We start from the raw sequence: 16,493 nt of genomic DNA, 5'->3' as shown, positions 1-16,493 counted from the left end.
TCAGGCTTATAATGCAAACTTTCATGCTTTCTCTCCAAATAGTTTAGTGACTTGCCATTCATTATTTTTCTTGCCGTTAGGCCATCAAGTCTATAGGTGTGCTATTGATAGAAAAAACAAAGGATTGACTTATAAAGGAAATTGAATTCCTGTATTAGTAATGCATTGATTAATATACTTTTTAACATGAAAGACTAATAAGGACAAAATTGGAGTTGTGCATACATTTATTAATCACATTGCAATTCAATACTCAAGTCTATATGAAATTCATTGAACTTTTTAATCTAGTTTGGGATAGCTACAGAGACATAAGCAGCATGTGCATTCTTTGAGCTTAAGGAAATAATTTCTGGTACTTTTTCAGTTTTATACTCTACTAAGACACTAGCCACATTAATATGTTTTGTTAATTATAGAGTAAATAACATTTGTTGCATATATCAGCATGTTGATTAAAAGCTGTTAAAGGGTTTCTCAAAAATGGTCTCATGCTAAAGAATAAAGAGGACAATTTTAAAGTATCTTGACATATTTTTCTAGCTAATTGCATAGTTTTTTCTGAAGATGATACCACGTGCTCTGCCAATGATAAAAGACTGTTTGGTTCTATTCCTGGAAATGTAAAAATAACAACAATAACGAAAACTGTTGGCACCACTTAACTTTCTGTTCTTGTTTTTGGTTTGAGAGCAGCTATCCTTATTTTGCCATCACTCTGTTTAACGTCATCAGCATCAATGGAAGACAATATCCCAGTGAATATTCTTTTCACTTCTTTTGGTTTGATTCCCTGTCAAAGAGCTAACTTTTTTCATAATGTTACTGAAATATTTCTAGTGCCTAAATAAGTTTTTAAAATTTCTTTGTGCACTTACATCATGCCTCATATTTTATTCTTTTACAGGAATTTTAAACAGTTCTCAGGTGAAATGGAATTTATGACCATTAGTGGAACAACATTAAGGAATCTTGAAATCCTACAGAATCAGGTCAGGTAAACATAAGGGATAGTTGATTCAAAATGGTTTTGAAAAAAAAATTGGAGTAAGGTACCAGTCTGTTCTTAGAAGTGTAGATGAAAATAATATTGTCATTAACTGACCACTCTATCTGTTATCTATTTATTAGTTGATAACTGCAGTGCTTGCTTTTGGGAGCATCAAACGCAGTACAAAATATTTCTGTGAGGTTACTTTGGGAGCTTTCGAACTGTTCTTTTTAATGATTGAAGTGAAATGCTCTTCCTGATCATTCTGTATCACATCTTCCTTTGGAAGGGCATCGTCTTTGAAAATTGATATTAAGTGGATTTTTTTGCCTGCTTGAGTATACTCTTTCTACATACCTTTGATTGTTCTTGAAATGTCTGCAGCCTTATTTCATTATGCAGTATGTAAAACAAGTTATTGTGATATTCAGTTAGATTGTAATACGTGTAATATTTCGCTTCACAAATTTTCATCATTGTTTACTTGTCCTTTATTGATGAATTAGGAAAATAATGGAGACATTAACATTATTGCTTTCATTTATTAAATCGTCACTTGGAAATGTGAGATATTATATTGTACAACTAATGTTATCGTAACATAAAACCATAGAAATAAAAAGCAGTACCTAGTCATTTGAGGAAGTAGTGTAGAAGCTGAACTATCTGCATCAAACAGTTTAAAGCTCTTCGGGAATATTTACTACTGTTATGAATGATAGTAAATGCTGAATTTATTCTCCTGACTCTTGGATTTGTATATTACTAACTAGTTTCTCTCCTTCAGTTTTTCCCTCTTCTAAGCTATCCTTGTGTACTAGAGTCAGCCTTACTTGCATTCAATAGCATTTTTATCCTCATTCCATTATCCAGAAGTTGAGAATCTTTCCCACAAGTCTTTCTCATCAACTCTATATATCCCCATGATAGGAAGCTAATAGGAATAAAAGTACATTTCTTGGATGAAGACGATGTCAGTCAGCCTGCAAACACAGCTCCGGCATTCCCAGCTTTCCTTATTTGGCCACATCCTTCCTGTTAAGTCGTACTACTGGGGAGTCTCTGAAATCAGACTCCTAAGGCAAAAATCATCCGTCATCAAAATACCTTTTCAGAATCCTTTCATTATCAAGATGTGGGCCCTTGTAGCAGCAGAAGCTTGGAATTAACATCTTCTGCTTGTCTTTGCACTGGAGCTTTGGCCTCCCTTACCGATGGGCAATGGCAAGTGGTAATGAGGAGGGGCTGGGTGTCAGGCAGCGCAGTTATAACAGGACTGGTGTCTCCCTCCACACTCCCTCTTTTGTCTGAGCCTGCTTCTCCAGTGATGCCAGGTAATTGGAACATGATGCCCCTCCACTGACCTCTTCCTGGGACCCTTTAACACAGGCAGGCCATTTGGGCTGTTGTTGCAGAAGGGGCGGTGCTGCCTGTCTGGCTCATCCTCAGGGAGCCTCCGTGACACTAGCTTCCATGTGTGCTCTGCTTTAAACTCCTCAGGCCTGGGGAGTGTATGTCTTACCTTTTATCGTTGATTTCTGCCAGATGGCATTGTGTCCCAATTATGAGTCTTTTCTCCCAAACTTGGATGTAAGTGCCCTGAAGGAGGGACCATGTCTTAATATACCTTCGCCAGTCGTACAGCTAGGCACATGGAGAGGTATTCTCTAAATACCTGCTTGATGATTTGAAGTAAAAAAAAAATAGTTTAAAAAAACACCACAAGTCAGGTGAAAATTTCAATTTTATGTACTAAATAAGATTTAAACCTATCAATAGACTTTTAGTATGATAATGAAGCTTTGGTTAAAATGAGCTGTCACCTCTAGTTAATGGCTAACTTTCAAATAGCAAAGCATAGATGAACTTTTACTAAGGATTTACTAAAACAGACTAAAACAAAACACTTCCAGAGTAAATTCCCAGAGCACAGTGCAAGTTCACTTTTATCTCCAGTACCTTCTAATCATTCAGTGTTGTCATGAGAGCATCAGTTTTTAGAACAGTAATTCTGAGGCAGCAGAAGATACTGAATTGCCAAAGGAAAATTAAATTATCTTCACTGTACTTACCAAGGTAGGCATATATGTAATTATATTTTTAAGATGCTTAGGACAAATACATGTTTCAAAAGCAATTTCTGAATAATTTTTTCTTAGTTAACAAAAAATGACACAGACTATCCCTTTTTTGCACAAAATATCAATATATATTGTGTATATATGTGTGTGTTTGTGTGTTGTGTGTATTTTATATAACATACTCATTCATCAAACATTAAATGAACACTTGTTATGAGCCATACTTTATCTGAGGTGTGTAACATTTAAAATTGGAGTATATAGAATAACTACGGCACATAAACAACTAGTGATTTTGGTACAAATACAATTGTCTAGTTAATAAAACTTTTTTTCTGGTCTTTCTTAGACTGATATGAAAACCAAAGGAAGTTTATTTTGGGTTTTAGACCATACTAAAACTTCATTTGGGAGACGGAAGTTAAAGAAGTGGGTGACCCAGCCACTTCTTAAATTAAGGTAAAGGGAATTTTTGTGTGTGTGTGTACCTCTTCTGAAATTATATAATGTTGTAAAATTAAAGGTATGTTGCCCTCCTTAAAACCAAGGTTACCATGACTTACAAGAACACAGTTTTACAGTTTTGGGGACACAAAGGAAAAACCGATAGTTGTTAGATGGGTGTGTGGGGGGGGTTGGGGATAAGGGGAAAGGTGAAGGGATTTGGAAGCAGCTGGTAACCACAAGATGGCCTCAGGGTTTTTTTGAAAATTAATTTGGGGAAGGTATTCAATAATGTTGTAAAGATTTTGTTGGGTATCCGATGGACATGCGTCCTATTTGGGAGACCACCTCAGGGATACTGTGGATACCTGATCATGGCATTGTACACCAGAAGCTAAACATTAATGAATGCCAACTATAATTTTATATATATAATGTGATGGTTCAGTGTGAGATCGGAGGGATAGTGGATGGGGGGAGGGGGGTTCACAGGGTGAGGGATATAAATGATGAACGTCTAAGTATTACCTTGTCTTGTACACCTGAAACTAATAAATAAATAAATAAATAATAATAAAAAAAAAGAACACAGTTTTAAATTGGGGAAGATTATATTTTGTATTTGGTAATAGATTGTTTAATATTGTGAGCTATCGTGAGGATTTTCCTTGTCCCCACTAATGAGCCTGCTTGCAGGTTTGAAGACAAGGGGTGTGTCCCAGGAAAGTGAGTGATCCAGGTGGTCTGCGTCAGTAGTAGTATGAGGAGGTAGGGAGGGAGGAGGCTGGAGAGATGGGTGCTGTCTTCTGTAGAGGGCTCTACAGGCGAGGCTGAGGCGTTGATAGCCAGAGGAAGTTAACCCAGTGATTCTGAGCATGGGAGTGATGGAGTCTGAGCTGGGCTTGTGTATAAGAGGGGACAGCGTGCTGGTGGTGGTAGGGGCAAGTTAGCAAGTTCACGGAGAGGTTCTGAGGATTGGAGCTAACGCAGTATCAGCAGGAATCCGAAAGAGGGGTCAGGTGTGAAGTGTTTAAGACAGTAGAATGAGTAAGTAGGAGCTCCTTTATTACATACCAAGCACTATACTAGGGGTTTTACGTGCATTTCTCTTAACCTGCGCAAAGTTCTCACTATTGACTGCATTTTATGCTGTGCTTAGTAAATAGTCATCTTCCGTAAAGAAAAGCAGATGTTGTTATTAGTGTTAGTAATAAGCTTTAAGACATTGTTTTGATGATCATTATCAAATCACTTCAGCCTTTAGGGGGTCGTTTTGATTTCCCTGCTTGACCATAAAGACCTTCGAATAGGGGAAACTGACTATGTAAAGCAAAAATTCCTCAAATGGAAGTATCTACTTTGGTTCAGTATTCAAACGAAATAAGGGTACCTTGTGGAGCAACAGCAGATAAGATGGCTTTCTGCTGACAACAACCTAAGGCGTGTCGCATTCTGGCTGATGGAAAGACATCTACCTAAGTATCCACAGCAATTCTTACTATTTTATTTGCTAGGAACAGACTCACTAGCAGACTTTTTCATTTAATTGAAATTTTTATTTCTAGTCTTAGATTTGTTTTGTAGAACCAAGATTAACTTGAGATACACTTCAGTAGGCCATGTATGCATTTTAGGGGTGGAAGGAACCCTGTGTCTCTTGGGATCCCACCTTCCAAGAAAGGATGAGGGAAAATACGCCATGCCGTGAACACTGGTGCTTCCAAGTTTGGACTTTAGACCGGCCTAATACTTAGACAGCTGAAAACAAACGTGCAAAACTTCTTCCTTTGCCCCTTTTATTTTAAGTCATAGTTTTAAAACTTCCATCTTCCTCACCCTTTAAAATCCACTACACAAGAACTCCAGTTAAATCTAAAGTAACACAGGTGCTATGCTGATCACGTCAGTGGTTCATCCAGGCTAATATTCTGTCTCTGACATTGGCAGCCAAATGTTAGTTTCAGGCTTGGTTTTCTTCTATAGTGAACAAATAATTGGTGACAAGGGAACTGAGCAATATAAGACAGATCTTCCAAAGTTCTCCAAGAGCCCATTATTTGTCAGTCATCCATGAATTCTCTTAAATCCCTTAAGATCTTTGTATTTTTAGCCTATTTTAGCTCCCAGGGCAGTCCCACAGTTCACAAATCTAGGACCAAGTATTTCAAGTTTCAGAGGCATTTTCACTCCTCCCACCTTTGTTTCTGTAAAATGGCCTCGTTGGTACAGAATTTTACTAGTGACTTTTAGAAAGTGTAAATGGCTTTTACCCTGTACTTACTGATTCAAAGAATTTGCTTAAATAACTGAGACTAGATTTTACTTTACTGAAACCACGTAAAGTTTTATAAATAGTGTATCTTTTCTTCTGTTTTGTGATTGGTACTTCTTATTGGCTCTGCTAATTTTAGGCAGGAAGATCCTTTAATGTAGTTCTCTGGCTGCTTCTTATAAACATATTTCACATTGGTAAACCATCAGTCCTAAGACCTTTTAAAGTTAAATAAATTATATTGAATTCATTTTTTTGGAGGTTCTATCTTTGAATTTCTGATTTTTTGAGTTGATGTGATCTTGTCAATCTTTTATATGTATGTATGTGTATATATATATGTACATATATATATCATATGTACTTTATTAGTTTTGTCAAAAGACCTGAAAATGCAAATTCTGCTTGTAAATATTGATGGGGAGGAGAAAACTTTCAAAAGTATGGATGATTCTCTAAAATGATATTTTAGGCAAAATATTAATTTCCAAGGCAGATTTGTTCATCTTAAAAGTATTCAAGATTCAGTTACTTACTGCATATTTCAAAAGATGAAACAAAAGTAAGTTCTGTTTTCCCTTCGTTGGCACCTCTTCTTCTAGCTGGACCTTCGATGTTGATGTTACCCAGGGTTCTCTCTGGGGCCTCTTCTCACTTTCAGCACAACTTAGGATCTTGTCTGTGGTCATGGCGTCTCTGTAACTCACTGATGGTGACTTGTCACCATCATCTGTAGCAGCCACACATCTGCTAGGACGTCTCTGCTTTAGGAAATGTTCAATTTGAGTGGGCAAAACAGATTGGAAACAAAGCATTTCCTTCAGTGAGACAGTGATTTTTTGGGAATGCAGCCGTGGGTGTGTGTGTGTGTGTGTGTACACACGCATGCACACATACAGAATAGCAGATTATTAATCATGAAGCAGACTCTGAGAGATGTTTTTCCCCTTCTAGTGGATGAATTAGTTTGATCAACAATGAAAACCTTGAATCTTTGGCGAAAGTAGTAATATGTCCCCCTGCCTTTTTTTGTAAAATCATTCTTTAGGCAGTCGGATAAAAGTCTTTACATGAAAGTACTTTTGTTTATTGAGGAAGCTAAGCATCTCCATGCTCTTGGTCTTGCCCTTCCCTATTTCTGCTCTGTACTACCCATACATATTTTTAAAAAACGTATATTCGATTATGTTGCTCCCTACTATTTACAGTTCTTACAACACACTGAGGTGTAATTTATTTCTGGACTTTTCTATACTCTTCTTTGGTTTCTGTAGTGGAAACGTCTACTCATTTTTGTTTTCCTTCCTAGTTTGCTGTCCGCTTCTTTAAAGTCCCTTTGCTAGCTGTTCATTCTCTATGTATCCTTTCAATGTGGGGAGTTCCTGTTAGGACATCAGCTTTCTTCCTTCCCTTTTCCTCCCCTCACCTCCTCTTCTCTTCTAAGTATCTCCTATCCTACCCCTCTCAACTTATCTATTCCCATGAGTATAAAAATTAAAATGTCAGTGATTCCCAAATTTGTATTCTGGTCCTTACTCTCTTCTGTTCTCTAGACTTATAACATATACAGATTCAATTCAGAAACACATAGGTGTATCACACACATCTCAAACTTAATGTATTTAACCCTCTGTTTCCTCCTGGTTTCCCTGTTCTAGGAATCAGCACCTCCACCTAACAGGTTGCTTAGGCTGGAAACCTAGGAGTTATCTGGACATTTCCTTTCCAACAATCACATCTAGTCTAATACTAAGTCCTATTGCTTTTACCTCCAACACAAATGCAGAGTACGCATGTCTCGCCATCTCCACGGACATCACCCTGGTCTCAGCTACCATCACCTCTCACCTGGGCTGCTGCAATATCCTCCTAACTGAGCTCTAGTTTTTCAAAATAAACACTGAACCATGTCACTCTCCTGCCTTAAACTCTTCATTGGCTTTCCATTGTGCTTCAATAAAAGGAAAGTTCTTCAACATGGCTCTTCCTTCTGACTCTCCTCTGCATTCGCACGTTCTTCGTCTTCTGGTCAGTCTGGCTTTCCTTTGGTTTCTGAGTATCCCAAAGCTTTTTCTCATCTCACTGTCTTCACGGTCACTGGTCTCTCTACCAGGAATGTTCTCCCTTTCTCTTCAATCTATACATGTCTAACTCCTTATCCTTTAGGTCTCACCTTAAAAGTGTTTACCTCTTCAGAGAGGTTTTCTCTGACCTCCTAAACTCGTATGTTTCTGTATCATTCTTTGATAGCATGTAGGCCTTATGATTGACATTTATTTTGTCTGTGTTTATTTAATATCTGTCTAACTAAACTGTTTGATTTATAACAAGCATTTGACAAGTATATATTGCATGAATTATAAAAAGTGAATCATTCAATACCTAACTCGGATATCTCCTTTCAGAAGTTTTTTTTTCCTTCTTTCTCCTTCTGTAGAAAGTTAACTCTCTTAATTCTGTCCAGCATTCTACTACCTCCCCCAACATACGGAGAATGCATGGGGGTTCCTAGTGCTTTGAATATAATAGATGATCAAGAAATTATGAACAAGTGAATCCATTTGAAAATCTTACAATGTTCTAAGTAGGGTTTGAAAATAAAAGCACACATATGAATGGAAAGTTTATTTTTCTAACAAAAGCTTGATTTTAAAAGAACTTTAGAAGCAGCTTTCTTTTATATGATTCCTTGTTTTAGTTTCTCAGAAATGATTCTGAGAAATCATTTCTTCCCTGCTAGTGGAATAATTGCTTGGTCAGGTATGAAAACATTGTACTTAACACTGGAAAAAATGATTTGGCAACATCTTGCATTTTTGTCAAACCCCTAGTGGAATTAGAGTAGATGGAAGTTATTCAGAGAGAATCATATGACTTAGTAAAGAAGTCAGGCTGGGTGATAGGAAGGGGTGGTCTTCCATCTTAGGCTTAGGCATAGTTAGTTTTAAGGTCTAACTCATAACTCTAAACGCATATGAGTCGGTATTTATTTGGGCACATTGTGATTTTCCTATGGCTTCTTAAGACCATACCTGTAGAATTTGAATTCTATACTGGGTGACTTAGATAGTGTCTTAGTTTGCTAGGGGGAACAACGTACTATTGGGTGGCTTAAACAGCATATATTTCTCTCTCAGTTCTGGAAGCTGTAAGTCCAAGATCAAGGTGTCAGTAGGATTGCTTTTTTAAGAGGGCAGGGAGAATCTGTTCCACGTTTCTCTCCTAGCTTGTAGTGGTTTGCTGTAAGTCGTTGGTGTTACTTGGCTTGTAAATACATCTGTTTTACCTCTGCCTTCACACTTGCATGGTGTTCTCCCTGTGTGCCTATCTCTTCACATGGAGTTCTTTTAATAAGAATGTAGTCATATTGGATAAGGTGCCTACCCCATTCCAGTATGATCTCATCTTAACTAATTGCATCTACAATAGCCCTATTTCCAAGTAAGGTTCATAGTCTGAGCTCCTGGGGATTTGGTCTTCAGCATGTATTTTTTGGGAATACAATTCAAACTGTAACAAATAGGCTCAGTTATTTCAAAATTTTCCTCATTTTGACACAAGTAGATTGAATGTGCTCATCTCTTGAATGGGAACAAGTATTTTGATTATCATGTCCTGAACATTTAGTCAACAGCTGAAGTGACACTATAAAGAACCACTGAATATTGTAGATTGCAAACATTCTGCAGTTTTGTGCCTATAGTATAGTACTCTGAAAAGTCGCCCATCTCTCCTCTCTTTGAAAAACCTTTCGGACTGTATCTGTTCAGCTGAAGGTACTTATGCAAAATGTTAGATTGATTTTAGGGATGAAAAAGAAACACTGATATTAAAAAAGTAAGTAAGGCAAATGTTTGGGTACAAAGGAGCAGAGGTCCATATGTAAGAGTTGAGGAAAGAACAGTAGCCAAGGTAAAAAGAGGGAAGGCCCGAGATCTAAGAGTTAAGAGCTGTTATTCTGTAAATGAGTCTGTATGGGAGAAGCACAAAACTTGAAGCTCTGGAAGGATCAAGTGAGTGGAAAGAAAATGGCAGGGCGGGAAACCAGTGTCTAACTGTGCTGCATTTTAAAAATCTGTATTATATCTATTAAATTCTTTCAGATATCCTCAGAGATAGCTATTGCCTCATTTCATAGATGATAAAAACTGAGATACGTTAATTATCCAAGATCATCCAGCCAAGCACATAGGAGCTCATCTGAAAGCACAAGTTTTTTTGTTTTTGTTCTGTTTCTTTTTTGTTTTGTTTTGTTTTTTTTGGAGTTAATGAGACTTCACTTTTAGCTCTTACCCCCTCACTTAGTTGTGTCACTTTGGACAAGTTATGAACTTTTATACATCTCAGTTTCTTCACCTGTAAAATGGAAGTTATTGTACATACCTCATAGTGTATTGTGAGGACCAAATGAGACAGTATACATAAAGGATTAGTGTGGTTTCTGGTATCAATTATGTGGTCAAGAAAATAGTTGTGGTCTTTATAATAGCAGAAAATTTGAAGCAACGTAGTTATTAGTAGGGGAATAGAAAAATAAATTGTTAGCTAGTTATACATTAGAATATCATACAGCCACTAAATTGAAGACAGTCATAAGATGACCCCGCTGGATGCTTCCAGTGGTGAGGCTGTGTGCCTAGGTTTCGGTTGTCCAGGATCTGTCCTAGTCAGTTCTTCTCCTAAATCTCGCCCTTGCCTATATTTCACCTTTTGCCTGTAGCTGCAGTCAGGATGGTGAGGAGAACTGTAAGAACCCTGGTAAATAGGTAGAGTCTTTATGTGAGTCTCCTCTTAAAATGACATAACCATTAGCAACTGAACGCTGTCATTTTATGTGATTGGGCTTGGATCACACCCTTCCTTTCTCTTTTATTTAGTGCTCTAAACTTGACTATGCCTTGGGAACTTAGGAATAAGCTCAGCTTCGGGTTCTGGTTGACTAAGTACACATGAACATGTTTGTTACCCTAAAGACAGTGCACTGGTTAGAGAAACTCGCTGCTAACAAAAAGACCCCAGAAAGTTTAATGGCTCTAACAGAGTGGGAATCGATTTCTTCTTTTCATCCATGGTCTTGGGCTGGAACGCCCATCACATAGGCACTTAGGAATTCAGGGGCTCTTCAGTCTTAAACCTCTGACTTCTGAGGTCCAGCTGGGCACTGACATGCAGCCAGTAGAAAGGGAAAGGGCATGAAGGATATTTTTTTGGTTTTTATGCGCGAGGTCTTGCAGTGGCAGATATCACTTCTGCTCATATCTCACTGGCTAGAAATCATTCTGATAGTCTCACTTTACTGCAAGGAAGTTTAACAAATGTTTGTTATGGATAAAGAAATGTTTAGTGAATACCTACCAGTCTGTTGCTAGATTTGACTGGTTTTCCTTTACCTTTGTATTGTTGTTTTAATTCTGTTGTACCTTTTTTAGCATAAAAAATGGACTTATTGAAATTCCTGAACTAACAGTACCTTCACATAGTTCCAGGGTTGAAAAATGTGAAAAGATACTTTGAAATGTTTGCTTCTCATCCCTATCCCACATTTGCCAAGTTCCTACTGGATAATTACAGTTATTATTTTCTTGTGTATCCTTCCAAAGAATTTTTCTTTTAAAAAGCAAATATGAATATATGTCCCTCCCTCCCTTTTTACATAAATGGGGGCATAATATACACAGTACTCTGTACTTTGCTTCTTTCCCTTAAGAGTATAAGATAGCTTTTTAAAATTTTGTACTATTCAGTCATTTTTTTTTAAGTGTGTTTTTCCAGGACCCATCAGCTCCAAGTCAAGTAGTTGTTTCAATCTAGTTGTGGAGGGTGCAGCTCACAGTGGCCCATGTGGAGGTCGAACCAGAAACCTTGTTGTGAAGAGCACTGCGTGCTAACCAACTGAGCTCACTGGCCCGCCCCCATGTACTATTCAGTCTTGATGGCAAGACATTGTTCCTATTCTCAAGGAGTTTCTAATCTAATTTAGTCAAGGTATAATAATCTAGTAAGGTGAAGGAGATGCAAGTAGTGGAAGCTTTTGTACCTAAAATAAAATACCTACCTTACTTATTATATAGCTCAATACCATAATTAGAGCAAATTAAGAACACTTTTAGGGGTGGCTGGATGGCTCAGTTGGTTAGAGCGTGAGCTCTGAACAACATGGTTGCCAGTTCGATTCCCACATGGGCCAGTGACCTGTGCCCTCCACAACTAGATTGAAGACAATGAGCTGCAGCTGAGCTTCGGGGGGGGGAGGGGCAGTCAGATGGCTCAGTTGGTTAGAGCATGAGCTCTCAACAACAAGGTTACCGGTTCAATTCCCGCGTGGGATAGTGGGCTGTGCTCCCTGCAACTAAAGATTGCAAATGGGAACTGGACTTGGAGCTGAGCTGTGCCCTCCACAACTAGATTGAAGGACAATTACTTGGAGCTGATGGGCCCTGGAGAAACACACTATTCCCCAATATTCCCTAATAAAAATTATTTGAAAAAAATACTTTTATAATTCAAATTAGATTTTTAGAAAACTACTTGAGAATTAAGTATGCTAAGTTTATTCTTGGCATTTAAATCACATGAATAATTAAAATTAAGAAAATTGAAAATTGTTAGTGTTGGGAAATAGGTCTTTGCCAGTCGACTATACATTCACGTAATTTTTATAGTGTTAACTACTTTCTAGTGATAGTTAATTGTCTTGAATAATTAAATGACTTTTATTTTGGTAAGCTTGTATGTTTGGAGTATTAATGGTTGTATTTCTAATTCATAGCCCTGACTTAAATGACAAAGTAATAGAATATTATGTATTATTACCTCCATTTGACATATAATGTGTAACAAAACTACATGCCATTTTTTTTTAAATTAATTAATTTATTTATTAGTTTCAGGTGTACAAAACAAGGTAATACTTAGACGTTCATCATTTATATCCCTCATACTGTGAACCCCCCTCCCCCCATCGACTATCCCTCCGACCTCACACTGAACCATCACATTATATATATAAAATTATAGTTGGCATTCATTAATGTTTAGCTTCTGTACATGCCATTTTTAACTCTCTGGAACTTGAAATTAAGTGCATTAGGAGCCCTGCTTATTTGTGATTCCCCATGTTCCATGAGCCTGCCAACACAGTGTTCACCTGCCGTGACTCTGACTTTACTCAGCTCAGTGAGGCACAGTACTGCTCATGAATCGGAAGTAGGAGAGGTAGGTGGTACATAACTGAGAGCTGGGTTTGATTGGTGTTGACTCCGTCTCTGCCCTCGCTGAGTGAGGGCGGAAAGGAGGGCTGCTGCTGCCAAGAAAAAGGTGATGCCAGTGCTTCTTGTCCAAATGTCTGCTCTGACTGTTATTATATATGGATGAACTAGCATCTCTTGGCATGCATATGTCCAGGAACCTGTAGCTGCTCTCTGCTTTGTTTTACGAGATCAGGGCCTCCAGCAAGATCTAGATTGGTTCAGATGACCAGCAGTAAATGGCAACTTTCATTTGGGCTGCCGAGGAGTAATACAGGAGAGAATGAGGAGGGAGAGAAAAATCTATTGTTTCCTTCTTGACTCTTCCAGTTTTATCTTTCTCTGTGCTCTTATTGGTGGGGATTTTCAGAATATATCCCCTTAAAATGCTGTGGAAGGACTTCATTTTCTGTGGTTTTAATGTCTTAAAAATGTTTCTGTATGTGAAATAACAAGGTATATTCTATAAAGTATAACAAACATTTTTTTTGGATAATTGAGCTTGTGGATGGATGGATGGATGGATGGATGGTTGGATGGATGGATGGATTAGATAGATTAGACAGATAGATGGAAAGACTCAGGGAACAGATTAAAAAAGAAGCTAGAAATGGCAGTGATTTGATGCTGGTGTTGCAGCTGCCCCTAAGGGCTTTGCAGATGTTGGTAATCAAAAGGACTGGGTTTTAAAAAGCCTTGTGGGAAACAGGAGTGAAGGCCTTGTGTCTGTTTAAGATGGGGAACCTATAGTAATGTGAGACACTCATATGATCATAATCTCAGTAAAGAGAGGGACAAAGAAATGTATCTGTTATGGCCTAGTCTCATAAGGGGGAAAAGTTTCCAAATATTCGTAATCATAGACCTACCCTCACTCAGGTTTGCTATTCCAATTTGTACTATCTGTGTGGTCTGGCAATTTCTAAGTTGTGAAATTTATTTAAAATGGTCCCATTGTACTTTAGTGTTCCTAGTGGAAGCAAATGTAAATCCTTCTTTTGTCAATCTAGGCCTCCTAGAATCCTGAATAGAAAACTCTTCCATAAGAGCTTTCACAAACTATAGGGAAACAAGTAACCATGAGTGTGAGTCAGCAGAAATTATAACAGAATTAGAATATCAAGACCTCCAGGTATAAAGATAAATATCAAACCACCAAGTTAAGGAAATGCAAGACAAAACAGAAAACTAGAGCACAGAACAAAAATACCATCAAAAGAGTTCAGTTTGATTTTAGAAAAGAATCACATACAACTTTTAGTAACAGTGGGTGGGTTAAACAGGAATAGACTCAATAACTGAAATGCAGGATAGTATTTGAAGAAATTACTTACAGTGCAGCACAGAGAGGCAATAATATGCTAAAAGATACAAGATTGAAAGACAAGTTGAGAATTAGGTGTTCTAACATAATCCTCATCAAATTTCCAGTAGAAGAAAATTAGAATAGAAAGAAAGACAGTATTTAAACAGATATTAAAGGATGAAAATTTCTCATATTTCATGAAAGATGTGAATCCTTATGTTTAGAAACACAGTGAATCCAAAGTGCAATAGAAAACAAACAAGAAATCCATGTTTTGTTAAATCATATGACATTAAATCAGGGATAAAAATGTTACAGAGAGCAAAGAAAGATCACCTGTAAAACAATGAAATTACATAACTGATTTGATTTCTAATTTCCCCACCTGTTCTGTGCTTCATTTGCTCCCTTTTGGTGATTTCTTTTGGATTAATTATTTTTAATCATTCAGGCTTCCCCTTCCTCCAGAGCTTGGTAATTTGTATGTCTGTTTTTATTGTCTGTTATTTCTGTTGATTCTTACTCACCTGACTTCATTTTGCGTACTGGTTTTGGTACTTGGAAATATATTTTTAAGAATAATGTGAGGGCTAGGATGAAGGTGCTTTCTCCTAGAGAGGATTTTTACTTGCTTCTCCCAGAATCCTGGTAGCAGTTTGGGACTATTTTAATTCAAGTTCAGTGTTTGACATGTTTTAGTGCATTCCAATGATGCCAACTCAGACTGCAGGTTTACCTTTCCTGTGAGGTCAGCTCATTTTTACAGCAGATTCTTCTGGCATACCTCTTCAGTGCAAAAGTAGCTTTAACTGCTGCATTATATCTCTGGGCTCTTGCTTTCTTTTAGATTTTGGTATAGTTATTCCTTACCATTTTGTTAGTTCTTTGATGTTTTTATGAACATGTTTTTGTGTTTCACTTGACATTTGAAATTGTTCTCAGTGGGGATGATGGTCTGAAATTACCCATTTCCACCATTACCAAAAGTAGAAATCATGTCATGTTCTTTTCAAAGACTCAGGTTGTAGCCTGTACTAGTAATGGAGAGTAGCTGTCAGAAAATTGTTCTATTTAATATTCTGAAAGGGTGAGTTGTCTGTTGGTAAAAATGGTGCCTCATTAGAACACAAGTAATAAAAATCCTTAAAAGCTCCTTTGATGATTTACAATTTGCAACAAGGTAGATATGTGGAATAGCTCTTTAGAGTGTAACTTCATAAATAAAATAAAATCTTTCTTTCATGATCTGTAGGTTTTGAGCGTGATACTTATCATCATAGTGCATTTCGTCACCCAACTTATTCCTTCTTTTCCCTCCCTTCATCACAAGTCTTATTAATTTTACGTCCTTCATATCTCTTGAACCTACTCTTTTCATTTCTATTTCTACCTAAGTTCAGATCATTAACATCACTCCCCTGGATTACTGATACAGCTTTCTAGGCAGTCTTCTTACCACTGTTCTTCTGTCCTTTTAAACATTAGCCATTGGCTCCCATTGCTTTCAGGATAAAGTCAAAGCCCCTACTGTGTTTCCCTGAAAATAAGACCTAGCCGAACAATCAGCTCTAATGCGTCTTTTGGAGCAAAAATTAATATAAGATCCTGTATTATATTATATTACATTACATTATGTTATATTACATAAGACCCAGTCTTATACTAAAATAAGACCTGATGTTCTGTTCTGTTCTATTCTGTTCTGTTCTGTTATATTGGACCAGGTCTTATATTAATTTTTGCTCTGAAAGATGCATTAGAGCTGATTGTCCGGGTAGGTCTTATTTTCAGGGAAACCCAGTATGTGGTCTGCATTACTCACATGACCAAGTCTCTGCTTACTTTTCTTGCTTCTGCTATCAACTACCCTCTATCTTCCACTCCGTCTACAATTTGTACTTTGAAAGCACTCAGTAACTGAATGAATGGTGTATGTGAAAGGCAGAGCCAGATAGATTCAAGTAATGTGCTTAGGCCCTAGGAAAGGACTTATGATTCATGTTTCTACTAGAAATCTATTCAGGTAGTTGGTTGAGACATGTCTCAGGACCAATGTGTTAATATCTGAATTTCATTTGTTCATTTTATATCATCTGTCTTTAGAGCAAACCATTCAGGAAAATTAGAACAAACAACAAAAAACCCAACCTCT

General features: G+C 37.3%; 1 protein-coding gene across 2 annotated transcripts in view; it reads left to right on the top strand.

Moving 5' to 3' along the window:
- Positions 1-16,493, top strand: part of MSH3 (mutS homolog 3) — a gene marked incomplete at its 5' end in the record, with an annotated part of 143,969 nt that overhangs the window by 51,507 nt on the left and 75,969 nt on the right. For both annotated transcript variants that reach the window (XM_081052891.1, XM_081052892.1), the window contains 2 exons: positions 908-992; positions 3,422-3,531. In XM_081052891.1, the coding sequence (XP_080909017.1) occupies positions 908-992; positions 3,422-3,531 (195 nt within the window). The remainder of the gene's footprint in view (positions 1-907; positions 993-3,421; positions 3,532-16,493) is intronic.

This window comes from Rhinolophus hipposideros (genome assembly GCF_964194185.1).
Source record: "Rhinolophus hipposideros genome assembly, chromosome: 7".
NCBI lineage: Eukaryota > Metazoa > Chordata > Mammalia > Chiroptera > Rhinolophidae > Rhinolophus > Rhinolophus hipposideros.
Note: the sequence above shows the minus strand (reverse complement) of the source record. Positions and strands in the feature narration are given on the sequence as shown.